Raw genomic sequence first — 12,231 nt, 5'->3', positions numbered from 1 at the left:
GGGGGTGGGGTTCGCGGGGGACGGGGGCCTGAACACGGGGGGCGCGGGGGGGGGGGCGACGCTGCACGGCGGCCAGACTCGGTTCCGGAAGTGGCCAAAGCCGCCGATACAGACGACGTGGAATTTGGGGGTGTCTGGGACTTCACCCCCCCGCTCGCAGGGCAGGCTGAGCTGTGCTCGGGCTGGGCCCTCTCGGCCGCCATCCCACGGTCCCCGGCTCCCTAAGCACCCCCCCCATCGCTCCTCGATTCTGCAGGGACCCCCCCCCCCCAGGTGTCCTGCGGGGCTCGCCGCGCTCCCGCCCCAGGGGATCGATCGGCTGGCGACGCTCGGCCTCGGCTCCGGCCTCCGCCCCCTCCCCCCTCGCGCTGCGCAGGACGCGGCCTCCAAGCAGCGTCCTCGCGGTTCCGGGCCGAAGCCAGACTCGGCTCCCGGCCAGCCGGGGAGGCGGAGACGCACCCGGCCCTTCCGATCGCGCCTGCCCCGCCGCTCCAGGCCTGGGGCGGGGGAGGAGAGCGAGCCAGGCCCCCCACCCCCTGCCTCCGCGCTCCGCACCCCCCACCGCACCCCCCCCGCCCCTCCCCCGGGCGCGCGCGTAACCCTCGCTGCGCCGCGGGACCGGGAGGGGGTGCGCGTGGGGCCGGGTGGGGGGAGTAGCAGTCGCGCTTCGGCTGCCGACCACTTCGGGCTCCGCGGGCGGTTTATTTCGCTCTCGTTTTGCTGCAGCCGCTCTCGGTGGAAAAGGAAAGAGCGAGCTGCCGCGTGTGTGGGCTCCGCCGGGCCGGGGGCGCCGCAGGGGCACCGAGAGCCGCGCGCGGGGCGGCCTGGAGGGCGAGCCTGGCGGGCAGAGGACGCGCGGGGAGACGTGGGCAAACGAACCCCAATGGAACCGCAGCCACAGAGGCCGCTGTGAGCGCGCGGCGGCGGGAGCGGCTGCAGAGACCACAGTGAAATGTGGATCCCGGGGCGCCCAGCTCCAGGCCGCGGGAACCCCGCGACGCAGCCGGGGGCGGGGCGGGCCTTCTCCGGTCAGGCCTGGGGGGGGGGGGCGGCTGCCTGATGTTGGGAGCGGGTGGGCCAGCCGCCGTCGCAGAAAACTGACTTGTCCCGCTCGGGCGCCCGAGACCCCGTCGTGCGGCAATGCGGAGGCGGGCCCTGCGGCGGCGGCGTGGCCCCAAGAATTGCCCCAAACCTGCCCGGGGGCCCGGGCCTGATGGCGCGCCAGGCCCGTCGCCCCACCTCAGCACCCTGCCCGGCCGCCCCCACCCCCACCCCCCCGCAGCCCAGATCCAGCCCCGAGGACCCGCCTCGGAGGGACTGGGGGCGCCAGGGGCTTCTCCACCCGAAGGAAAGCCGACCCTTCGCGGGTGGGCGGCGCGACAAAGAGCAGAAACTCGGGGCGCGGAGGGGCGCCCTGAGGAACAAAGCCGTCCCTCCGAGAGGGCGCCGGGGCGGGGTTTGGGGCTCCCACACCATCGCCCCGCTCTTCTGCCCCCCCCCGCCCCCCAGGACAGTCTCACTAGTCAGCTCCCCTAAAGCCAACGAGAAACAGGCCGCGTTCCCGACGCCAGAGCCGCAGTCGCAGGCCGGTCCCTCAAGAACAAAGAGAAATGAGCCCCCGCGAAGCCCGCGCGGGTGTCCGCGTCGCGGCTCCTCGTGCCCCTCGGCTCCCGGGGTCACCTCCGGCCGAGAAGCCGCCCCGAGCGGGGAGCGCGGCAGCGGGACAGGCCGGGCGGGGAGTCGCGGCGCTTCCGCAGCGGAGCCCGGGCCTGCGGGGGGGCGGGGGGGCCGAGCGCCAGGGGGGAGAGGTGTCTGAGACGTGTCCTCCCGCGGGCGGCCAGCCCCTCTGGGACCGGACTCTCCGTGGCCAGCGTCGGCCCGTCAGTAGGAAGCCGCGGGCGCCAGGGCCCCTCTCCTCCCTCTGCTCGCCGGGCTGGCGCCTGGGCTCCTCGAGAAAGCGCCGCTCTCCGGGGGCCCCTGAGGCCCCGGGGGGCCCCAGCCCGAGGGGGCGCCCAGAAGACTCTGTCCCTCGCGGGGCCCAGGGGCCCTGGCTGACCCGGGCTGGGAGGGGCCGTGTCAGACGCGCGGCCTCAGGCCCTGCGCCGGGCTCCCCGCGGGCTCAGGACGTCCCGGGTCAGAGGCAGGGGCCCCAGCTGGAGGCTCTGGGAATCCCGACTTCGGGCTCCACTCGCCTGAGGCTCCGAGGGGCCGAGGCCTGGGGCGGGATGGCAGGGGAGGCCCCGCGGGAGGTTCCCCAGGAGGGACCGCGGGCGTCAGGGGAGCTTCCAGGCGCTCACGGCCCCTCCCCTGTCCGCTTCCCCCTGCGGCCCCACCGTGCTCCCGGCCGAGCTCCCCCCACAGCCGTCCGCAGGTGCCGGGTGGTCCAGGCCGGGCCTCTCCCCACCTCGCCCACCCTCCACAGGACAAAACACACCACCGCGGAGCCCGGGGAGCCGGCGGCGCTGCGGGCGGTCGCTGGTGTGTCTTGGTCCTTCCCCCCCAGACGCGGCGGAAAGGCCAGGAGCGGGGGTGGCACGGGACTCCCCTGCTTCTGCGGAGCTTTGGGTCGTTGCCTCCGACAGGCCTGGGGAGCCCAGCGACTTCTCCCTCCCGCACGGGCAGCTCCAGGGAAGGTCCGCGTCCCGCCGCGGGAGCCGCCCTGCCTCCCCAGCTCGGCAGCGGGCCCAGCCCGGCTCCTGCGCAAACCCGCCGTCGGGGAACCGGGTGCCACTGCGTGGCCCCCGAAGTCCGTAGCGCCAGCCCCGGGGGCGCGGGCCGGCGTTCACAACCTCAACCGCGGAGTCCAACGCCCCTGGCGGCGCGGAGGCTGCGCTGGCCGCTCCCCTCCCCCGGCGCCCCCGGACCCGGACGCCACGGAAACAACCACTGGAAACAGAATTTCCAGGGGATTTTCTAACGAGGGGCCCGGCAGAGTGTCGGGAATATCCGCCCCGCCCCGGACGCAGGGCTGTGCGGGACCGGGTCGCTGCAGACCCCGCAGGCCGCAGCGCGAGGCTGGCCAGCCCCGCAGGTGACTGCGCGCAGACAGCGCTCCCCGCTCGCTCCTCTCCGGACCCTCCCCTGCCCGGGGGCTGATGTCCCACGCGAGAGCTTGTCCCGCACGAGAGCTTCTAGCCCTAGACGAGCGTGGGGGGAAAGCCCCAAACGCAGCAGGAAGACAACAGGATCTCCCCTGCCTCCCCCACCTTCAGTAACAGCCGAGGGCCACCCACCTGTCCCCAGGACCACAGCCGGGCCGCCCCCCCCCCTCGCCAGACCAGCCGCCACCCCACCCACCCCCACCCCGGGGAATCTCGGCTTGGCGCCTGGAGCTCTTCAGAGAGCGGAGCCCTGTCCACGCCCAGGACCCCCAGAGGGGAGCCAGGCTGGTCGCCTTAGGCAGCCGGGCAGCAGCCAGAGGGAGCCGCTGCGGGAGTGAAATGGTGGCGAGCCCACTTGTGCGTTCGTACACACCAGGCCGCCTCCAGGCTTCGCCCGGATTCCTGGGAGGACGCGAGCACAAGCTCTGGGGCTTCGCTTCTGCACCCCACCCCTTCCCAGCGCGGCCGAGTCCCTGAGCAGTCCCCACCCCGAACTCCAGGCCCGTGAGGGCGGAGCAGAGACCCGGATGGCTCTTCGCCCGCCCCCCCCCTCTGGTTCCACTCTGCTCGGCTCCTGCTGTTTCTTCCTCCGTGGACGCAGCCAAGGGATTGCGCAAGCTTCCTGTTCCAGGTCCTTCCAGGGCTCAGCGCCGGGCCTGCCGGACACACCCGGGCGGCGCGCCCCTGCCCCTCCCACTCCGGCCGCCTGGCCCTGTCCCGGGTCCCTTCACTCCCCACCCCGACCCGACCGAGCTCACAGCCCGCGGTGGCGCCCTCGGGAGGCCCCGTGGGGTGCAGCAGCTCCCCCAGCCGGTCGGCTGTCTGGCAGCCGGAGGTGCTAAACTTCACACTTCGGGGCTCCTCGGCTTCGTGGGGGAGGCCTTGGCCGGGCTGTCCCGCACCAGGCCACGCAAATTCCCGACGAAGGCTTGGCTCTGGGTCCGTTCCATTCCCCTCCCTTTCGCGCGGCCCCATCTGCCCCTGTCCAGATTCAGCCTCTTCTCACCGCTCTCGCTCCCTCTCTCAATGCCTTTCCCTGGGACCCCACCAAGTCCTCTCGTCCTCGCCCCCTCCAGCGCCCCTGGACGTCACTGCGCCCCCTCTCCGTCCTCCCGCCTCTGGTCCTGCGGGGGGCAGGGCGGGCGATGCTGTTGGGAGGTAGACATCCTGTCCCTACGCCGAGGAAAGGCCTCAGGTAAATAGGAAGCCGATCAACACCGGTGCGATGGACTCAGCCCCTTCGGCAAGGTTCTTGCGCGCCAGGGCCCCGGCTGGCTGCTCCCCGCACCCCTCCTCGTCCCTTCTCCACGCTCTCCCCAGCGAGCCTTGGCACGCGATCCTCTCTCCTCTGGGCCCTTTCTCTCCTCTTCTTCGCCAACCTAAACGCTCAAAGCTTCGCGGGGCGGGGTGTCGAGGCACGCGGGGGGCCCTCCCCAGCTGCCCCCGCCCGATTCTGCCCCCTGCCGGCGGCTCCCCGGGTGTTGGCACATGACGCAATTCCATGCCGCTGGGAACGGAGAGGGACGCCTTGGTGGTCCCCCGCAGAGGTCCCCGGGCGCCGCACACTGAGAACCAGAGGTGAGGGGGTGGCACGGCGCCGGGCGGAAGGCGGGGGTCGCGCGGAGACCGCCCGGGCCCTGTCACGCTCCCCACCCCACTGCGCCCTCGGCCGGCACACCTCTCCCGCCCCGTCCCGCTCCCTCCCTGCAGCCTCCTTCGCCCAGGCTGGAGGCTCCCTCCCTCCCACCTCCGGGCGCCCTCCTCCTCGCGGCCGCCTCCCGCGTCCTTCCTCCTCCCCCTTGGCGCCGGGACCCGGGCTCCGGTAGGCCCGGCTGCGCCAATCCCGGCCGCGGCCCGCCCCCTGACGCCGTGCTCGGCCGCGAGGCCCCGCCCGCTGACGCCGGATTTGCATGAGTTCTTGTGCCGCCGCGGCCCGGGCTCAGTGTCTGAGCGAGCGGAGCCGGGGGCCGGGCGGGCGCGGGCAGCGGCGGGCGGCGGGGCGGTGCGGGGCGAGCGGCGGCGGCGGCGGCGCAGGCAGCGGGGGCGCCTGCGCCGGGGCGGCCGCGGGGCGCCGGCGGGAGCCAGCAGTGTCTGCAGCGGCGCCGGCCACCCGCGCCCCGGCGCGCTCCGGCTCGGCCATGGAGCTGCCAGCTGTTGGCGAGCACGTCTTCGCGGTGGAGAGCATCGAGAAGAAGCGGATCCGCAAGGTAGGGCGGCGCGGGGGCGGCGGCGAGGCGGCGGGGGAGCGGCGGCCGGAGCAGCCCGCGAGGAGGCGGGGAGGGGGTGGGGAGGCTGCGGGCCGGGGCCGGGGATCCCGCGGAAGCTGAGGGAGTGTGTCTCTTCCCCCCGCAGGGCAGAGTGGAGTATCTGGTGAAATGGAGAGGCTGGTCCCCCAAGTAAGTAGCGGCAGAGGGGCGGGGGAGCCGGGTGCCGCGGCGCGGGGCTCCCGGGCTCGGGACCCGGCGGGCTGGTGGGGTGGTGGGGGGAGCGGCGGGAGGCGGGGTGGAGGTGGGGGGAGGGAGGAGGGGGTGGGGAAGTCGGTGGCAGGCACTGGGGAAGCCGAGCCGCCGAGCCCGAGCCCGGCGCCCTGTGTTGTGCTCCGCGCTCCGGGAAATGCCATCACTAATTTATGCGCTAAAAGGAGCCGGAGCAGGAGAGGCGCGGGCCGAGCCGGGGAGGCCGGCGGAGGGAGGGCGGGCGCAGGCACTGGCTGATGTGCAGCAGAAAATGGCTCCTTTCCCCTTTCCCTCCACCGAACGGCTCCATATTGCAAAACCAAAAAAAAAAAAAAAAAAAATTAAAAAGCGACGAAAATGCAATTGTGTGCCTCCTCCCTCCTGGTGGTGCAGGGAGAGGGGGGAAGGCAGCAAAGGCTGGGCGCTGCCGCTGCAGAGCTTTCGGTGGCGAATTCTTTTTTTAATTTAAAATGCGAAGGCACCGGATGGAGCCTGACGCGCAGGCACGCACACACACACACACACACACACACACACACTCACGCTCAGAGGCAGATTTTTGTGTTGCTGAGTATTTGGGGGGGTGCTTGCCCGTGACAGCGGGCTCCAGGGCCCCGAGGGGGTGCGGGGGGCCGCTGGGCGGGCGGTGATAGGATTAGGGGTCAAACGCCCGAAGTCCTCGCGGGGCCGGGGCTGGGGAGGCAGCAGGGGACGGCGACTTGCATTTGGGCTGCTTTGCACGCAGGGTTCCTGGTGAGCAGAGTGGCTTTGGAACATGTCGCAGTAACATGCTTAAAATTCTTGACAACTGCTCAATAAACGGCTAGTTTCATTTTCCTCACCCCTCCCCTTCCTGCCCTGCGTGTTTATTTTGACTTGGGGGTGGGGGGAGAGTATCAGGGGCCGCGTCAGGCCTGCAGAAATCCACGCTCCAGCCCACGTCCACAGCTAAGCAGCTTTGGGCGAATGAAGACAGGGCAGGGCCTTATGTCATCCCCACCTGGAGGCCGCGGCGCTGGCTCTTTTTTTTTTTTTTTTTTTACGCCATGTCCCCTCCCTTCTCCCTTGCAAGATATAACACGTGGGAGCCGGAGGAGAACATCCTGGACCCCCGGCTGCTGATTGCCTTCCAGAACAGGTGAGCGGCCCGGCAGCCACCCGCAGCGGCTGGCCAGGTGTGGGAACCGGAGAGCGGGCCACGCAGCATGGGGGGGGGGGGCAGGGCCGGGAGGGGCCCGCGGGAGCCCCCTCCCCCAGGCGGGTCCGAAGGCTCGGCTGCGGCCTCGGCTGCCCAAACCACCGTCCTTGGCGGTTGCTGCAGCCTGGAGGTGGGGGCGGGGCAGGGCCAGAGAAGGCGAGGCTTGTGTTTTGGAGGAACTGCGGGAAGGGCGAGTGCGGGTGGCCCTACGGCTGCCCCGAGAACTCGGAGCCGCGGCTGGTCCCCCGAGGGCCCCCCTCCTGGCCCCACCTCGGAGCCCCGCCCCCAGGACCTAGGTGTTGCTCTGCTGCAGCCACGGGGCTGCCTGGGCCGGCCCGTCGTGGGGCAGCTCGGAGGGCGCTGGCACTGCGAAGCCGCCGGACGTCACGGAGCAGAACTTAACCTGTTGGGGGCCGGAGGAAAGTTGACAAGACCTTCAGCCCCCACCCTCAGCCCCGGGGGCTGGGGCTGGGAGCAGGGGCAGGTTCTGGCTGGAAGTGGGTGCTCATGCGCCGAGCTGGGCTCCTTGGTGGGTGAGCCTGGCCCAGAGGGTGTGGGGTGCGGTGCTGCCTGGCGGCGGAGGGGTGGTGGAGGACGCGGGCTCATCCCCGCGCACACAGATGCCTGTCACGCCGCAGCTGCTGCAGCTGGAATCCCCGCCGGTGGCTGCGGTTCTCCGTTTCGGGGAGGACCGATGGGGGGAGGGCTGGCGAGGAGGGAGGAGCGGCAGGGGCCCGGGAGCGCCGCCACTCCGCTGCCTTCCATCCCCCTTCCCTCTTTTTTATTTTGCATTATTTCCTGTGGTGGGTTTGGCGCTAAAACGTAAACTCAGTCTTCTAGACCCTCGGAGAGAGCCACTGGCGGGGAACTTGCCCTCCCGCGACGCAGGGAGCGCAGAGCAGGGATCGCCCGGCTCCACCTGGGAGCTCGGCGCCCTGTAACCATGTCAGCGGCTGATGCCATGTTGCGTAATGGGTCCCCGGAGAATTAAAGGACGGGCTGTTGCAATGTCATGCAACTTCGGAGTCAGGCTGGCGGGGGCTCCCGGGCTCGGCGGATCTCCCCGGGGTGCGCCCACCCGCGGAGGCTGTCTAGGGTCGCGGGAGAACAGGTTTCTGGCCCGGAAATAAGCTCCTACTTGGGCCGAGGCTGGAGAGGCGCCGCCTTCTCCCACCGAGGACGGGGCAGAGCTGGAAAAGCCCGGCCCGCCGCCTCGGGTCACCCTAGGCCACGCCGCGGGCGGAAGCCAGGCAACTCTTTTGACCCGCCATTGTGCGTGGACTTGATCCATTTGGAAATCTAGGGGGCCGGGCTCCTCGAGGGGCGGGGCTTGTGTCCTTGCCCCGCCCCGCCCCCGCCCCCGCCGCCCGGAGCGGGTTCACCGGGTGGCTGGGAACCTGGCGGTCCCGGCCTCCGCCCCGGCCCCAAATTGGCTCATTTGCCGCCTGTAGATGAGGTCGCGGCCCCTCCAGCGGGTTAGCGCGCGGCCTGCAGGTCACCGGCCCTCCCGCCGCCGCTGGCCGCGCTCGTCACCTGAACCCTAATGAGGTCGTCAGCGCCCCGCGCCTCTGCAGAGGGACGTGGTCCTCAAACTCCTCCTTTGGGGCCTCGTTTGCACCCCTGGACCCCGTGCCCACTCCGCTCTGAGCAGGGCCGCCGGCCTAAGGCTGAGGGCGGCACTGGCACCTCTCCAGCCGGAGGCAGGGCTGTGGGGGCAGCAGTTCAGGTGGGGACCTCAGAGGGGGGAGCCCCTCAGGCGGAGGCCCCCTTGGGCAGGTGAGGGTCCCTGCGAGTGGAAAGCGGGGCTCTGGGACCAGGCTGGCGCCCAGCTGGCTGCAGGGGCGACCTTTTGCCTGGAGCTCTGATCCCTCTGGGCCCTGGCGGCCCGGCTGCTCTGGGGAGGGTGGATGCCCCGCAGGTTGGAGGGAGGTGACCAGGTTGGAGGGAGGTGACCGAGGCTCACAGCGCCGCCCTCTGTCCCGCCCTCAGGGAGCGGCAGGAGCAGCTGATGGGATATCGCAAGAGAGGCCCGAAGCCCAAGCCGCTGGTGGTGCAGGTGAGAACGCCCTTGTCTTTCCCTTTAAGTTGTCACCTGAGCTGCTTCCAGGCCTGGGACGGGGCGGGGGGGGGGGGGGAGGTGTCTCTTCCTGAGCACCCCATTCTCTCCCTGCCTGCCTGACCTTTCACGCCCTCCGGGTGGGGGCTGGGATGCTCCTGATGCCGGAAGCTGGTCTTAGCCCTCCGCTCACCTCGCCCTCCGCCCGCCCCGTCCCCCAGGTGCCTACCTTTGCCAGACGCTCCAATGTGCTGAGCGGACTCCAGGACTCCTCCACGGACAACCGCAGCGCCAAGCTGGACCTGGGCGCCCAGGGCAAGGGCCAGGGGCACCAGTACGAGCTCAACAGCAAGAAGCACCACCAGTACCAGCCGCACAGCAAGGAGCGGGCGGGCAAGCCCCCGCCCCCCAGCAAGAGCAGCAAGTACTACTACCAGCTCAACAGCAAAAAGCACCACCCCTACCAGCCGGACCCCAAGATGTACGACCTGCAGTACCAGGGCGGCCACAAGGAGGCGCCCAGCCCCACCTGCCCGGACCTGGGTGCCAAGAGCCACGCGCCAGACAAGTGGGCCCACGGGGCGGGGACCAAGGGCTACCTGGGAGCCGTGAAGCCTCTGGCCGGCGCTGCCGGAGCTCCGGGCAAGGGCTCTGAGAAGGCGCCCCCCAACGGCATGACGCCCGCCCCCAAGGAGGCGGTGACAGGCAACGGGATCGGGGGCAAGATGAAGATCGTCAAGAACAAGAACAAGAACGGGCGCATCGTGATCGTGATGAGCAAGTACATGGAGAACGGCATGCAGGCGGTGAAGATCAAGTCGGGGGAGGCGGCGGAGGGCGAGGCGCGCGCCCCCAGCCACAAGAAGCGCGCCTCCGAGGAGCGCCACCCCCCCTCGGACAGGACTTTCAAAAAGGCGGCAGGGGCGGCGGCGGCGGCGGAGGAGAAGAAGGCTCAGGCTCCCTTTAAGAGGAGGGAGGAGGAGGCCCTGGGCCCCGGCGAGCCGCAGCCGCAGGACTCCGGGTCCCGCAAGCTCTCCCCAACCAAGGAGGCCTTCGGCGAGCAGCCGCTGCAGCTCACCACCAAGCCCGACCTGCTGGCCTGGGACTCGGCCCGGAGCGCGCACGCGCCCTCCCACCACCACCACCACCACCATCACCACCACCACCACCACGCGGTGGGCCTCAACCTCTCCCACGCGCGCAAGCGCTGCCTCTCCGAGACCCACGGCGAGCGCGAGCCCTGCAAGAAGCGGCTGACGGCGCGCAGTATCAGCACCCCCACCTGCCTGGGGGGAAGCCCGGCCGCCGAGCGCCCCGCCGACGTGCCCCCAGCCGCGCTCCCGCAGCCCGAGGTCATCCTGCTGGACTCGGACCTGGACGAGCCCATAGACTTGCGCTGCGTCAAGACGCGCGGCGAGGCCGGGGCGCTGCCTGGCGGCCTCCGAGTAAAGCCCGAGGCACCGGCGGCTGCGGCGGTGACGGCTGCGCCGGGGGCGGCGGCGGCGGAGAAGCCCCCTGCCGAGGCCCAGGACGAGCCCGAGGAGCCGCTGAGCGAGTTCAAGCCCTTCTTCGGGAATATAATTATCACCGACGTCACCGCGAACTGCCTCACCGTCACTTTCAAGGAGTATGTGACGGTGTAGCGGGAGGGGCAGTCCCGCCCGCGGCTGCACCGGCTCGGCGCCTGGGGGCGGCGACTCCTCTCTCCACTTCCAGGGGAGCCAGGCCGGCCCCCAGCTCCAGGGACGCCGGAAGCCGCAGTAACGCGCCCCCTGTATCCAGCTGCGGGGTCCTGGCTGGGACTGGGGCGCCCGGCTGCCTCCGTGGGAACTGGCGCCGAGCGCGCGGAGCCTGCGGGTCTGGCCCGCTCCCCGCGGACCGGGACCGCCGGCAGCCAGCCGCCTGGGAGGCATAGTATTATATTTTAACCCGCTAACGTGTCAGTGCAGACTCCACTCCCGTTTGTACGTGGTGTTATTATGGAAATGTATTGTTTGAGCTCCGAAGGCCCGGCCACCCCGGCGGGCTGATATATCTATATTTATTTGTAGGTATTTATATATTGAAATATAAAAGCCTAGATTTATGGAGTTCCTCTAGATCATGGTATATTCTCTCTCACACAGACCCGCTTCTGTCGGCCCTCTGCCCGCGCGGTCAGTATTTCGGTTGCGTTCATGTCCGCCCCTCCCAGGAACTGCAATATCGGTGACCTTGGTATATATTTTTTGATACCGTACACATGGGTGTGTTGTTTCTATGTGCAAAAGGAAAAAAAGAAAAAAAGTTTGTTAAAAGGCTAAGCGAGCGCTCTAGACTAAACTGCTGCTACTAGAACTGTCTAAACTTTAAGCTTCCGATCATTACCTGCTTGAATGTACATATTAAATGGAGATGTTGAAGGTGCCTTTTCGCTGTCGGAGAATTAGCGCAGCCAGCGGGAGGACGTGGGGAGCCCGGGAGGCCCTGGACCCCCTCCCCACCCCACCCCCTCCTCCGGTGTCAGGGAGGTAACCCAGCTCGTCTTGCGCGAAACCCCAGCGAAGCCAAGTGGCCTGGTTTCCAGGGCAGAGGCGCCAGCAGCCAGAGGAGTGACCTCGCGCCCCGGAAGGGAAGTCGGTGGAGAGGCGCTGCAGGAGAGGGGAATTCCTGCGGGTGCTCCTGCCCGGGCCCAGGGAGCTGCGTAGTGGGGTGAGGGAGCCCAGCAGAGACCCGGCGGGGCGGCCCCCACCCAGAGTCCTACCAGCCAGGCACCTGCTGATCTTCGCCCCCCCACCCTCTGGGTGCAACACACCCAGGCGCTGGCCCCGGTGGGGCCAGTGCTCCTCCCTAGTCATCCTCGCCTGGTCGGGCAGGTTCCGCCCTCTCCTGCGTCCCTCGCTGGCATCGCGGGGCCCGCCCCACCCAGAAAGCCGGGAGGCTCTTTCTCTGCCAGGCTCGCTCCCGAAGCGCCAGGCCAGCCCGAGGCGCTCCCCCTGGGCCGGAGGGGGCTTCCTGGGAGGTGGATGGGGATGGGGAGGAGAAGCCGGGAGGGAGCCAGGCCTGCTCACCCCACTTCCTTAGCCCAGCCCACCCGTCTGGCTTCGGATGGCAGGGCTGGGCACTTGCTGGCCCCGGATGGTAAGGGGTTAAGGGCCCAGAGGGGACGAGGGGAGTGGGCTGGACTCTGAGGTGCAGCTCCCCGGCCTGAAGCCGCACCCGGAATGCAGGGCGGAGGCAGCTTTCTGCGGACTCAGCAGTCTCCCTGGGGGGGTGGGGGCACAGCCCCAGGCTGCCCTCCTGGGACCCACCGAGCGGGGCGCCAGGGCGGAAGAGGTCACCGTGACTCCGAATGGGGGGCGGGGGGAGAGTGGCCCGGGGAGAGCTGGAGGCCTGGAGGCCTGAATGCGGACAGTGTGGCCAGTGTTGGCTGCAGGCCAC

At 70.1% G+C, this 12,231-nt stretch overlaps 1 protein-coding gene across 1 annotated transcript; it reads left to right on the top strand.

The window, feature by feature from the left end:
- Positions 1–5,136: 5,136 nt before the first annotated feature.
- Positions 5,137–11,217, top strand: CBX4 (chromobox 4). The gene is made up of 5 exons (XM_081110344.1): positions 5,137–5,308; positions 5,454–5,497; positions 6,630–6,695; positions 8,745–8,811; positions 9,033–11,217. The coding sequence occupies exons 1-5, from the start codon at positions 5,240–5,242 to the stop codon at positions 10,452–10,454; spliced, it is 1,668 nt and encodes a 555-aa protein (XP_080966470.1). The 5' UTR covers positions 5,137–5,239; the 3' UTR covers positions 10,455–11,217.
- Positions 11,218–12,231: the final 1,014 nt, after the last annotated feature.

The sequence above is a fragment of the Myotis nattereri genome, assembly GCF_964212035.1.
Source record: "Myotis nattereri genome assembly, chromosome: 16".
NCBI classification, from domain to species: Eukaryota; Metazoa; Chordata; class Mammalia; order Chiroptera; family Vespertilionidae; genus Myotis; species Myotis nattereri.
This window is presented reverse-complemented; position numbering and strand designations above follow the sequence as displayed.

Coding starts and splice junctions, on each gene's coding strand:
- CBX4 (XM_081110344.1), top strand. CDS start 5,240: ATGGAGCTGCCAGCTGTTGGCGAGCACGTCTTCGCGGTGGAGAGCATC. Junction 5,309..5,453: donor AGAAGAAGCGGATCCGCAAG/GTAGGGCGGCGC, acceptor TTCCCCCCGCAG/GGCAGAGTGGAGTATCTGGT. Junction 8,812..9,032: donor CCAAGCCGCTGGTGGTGCAG/GTGAGAACGCCC, acceptor CCCGTCCCCCAG/GTGCCTACCTTTGCCAGACG.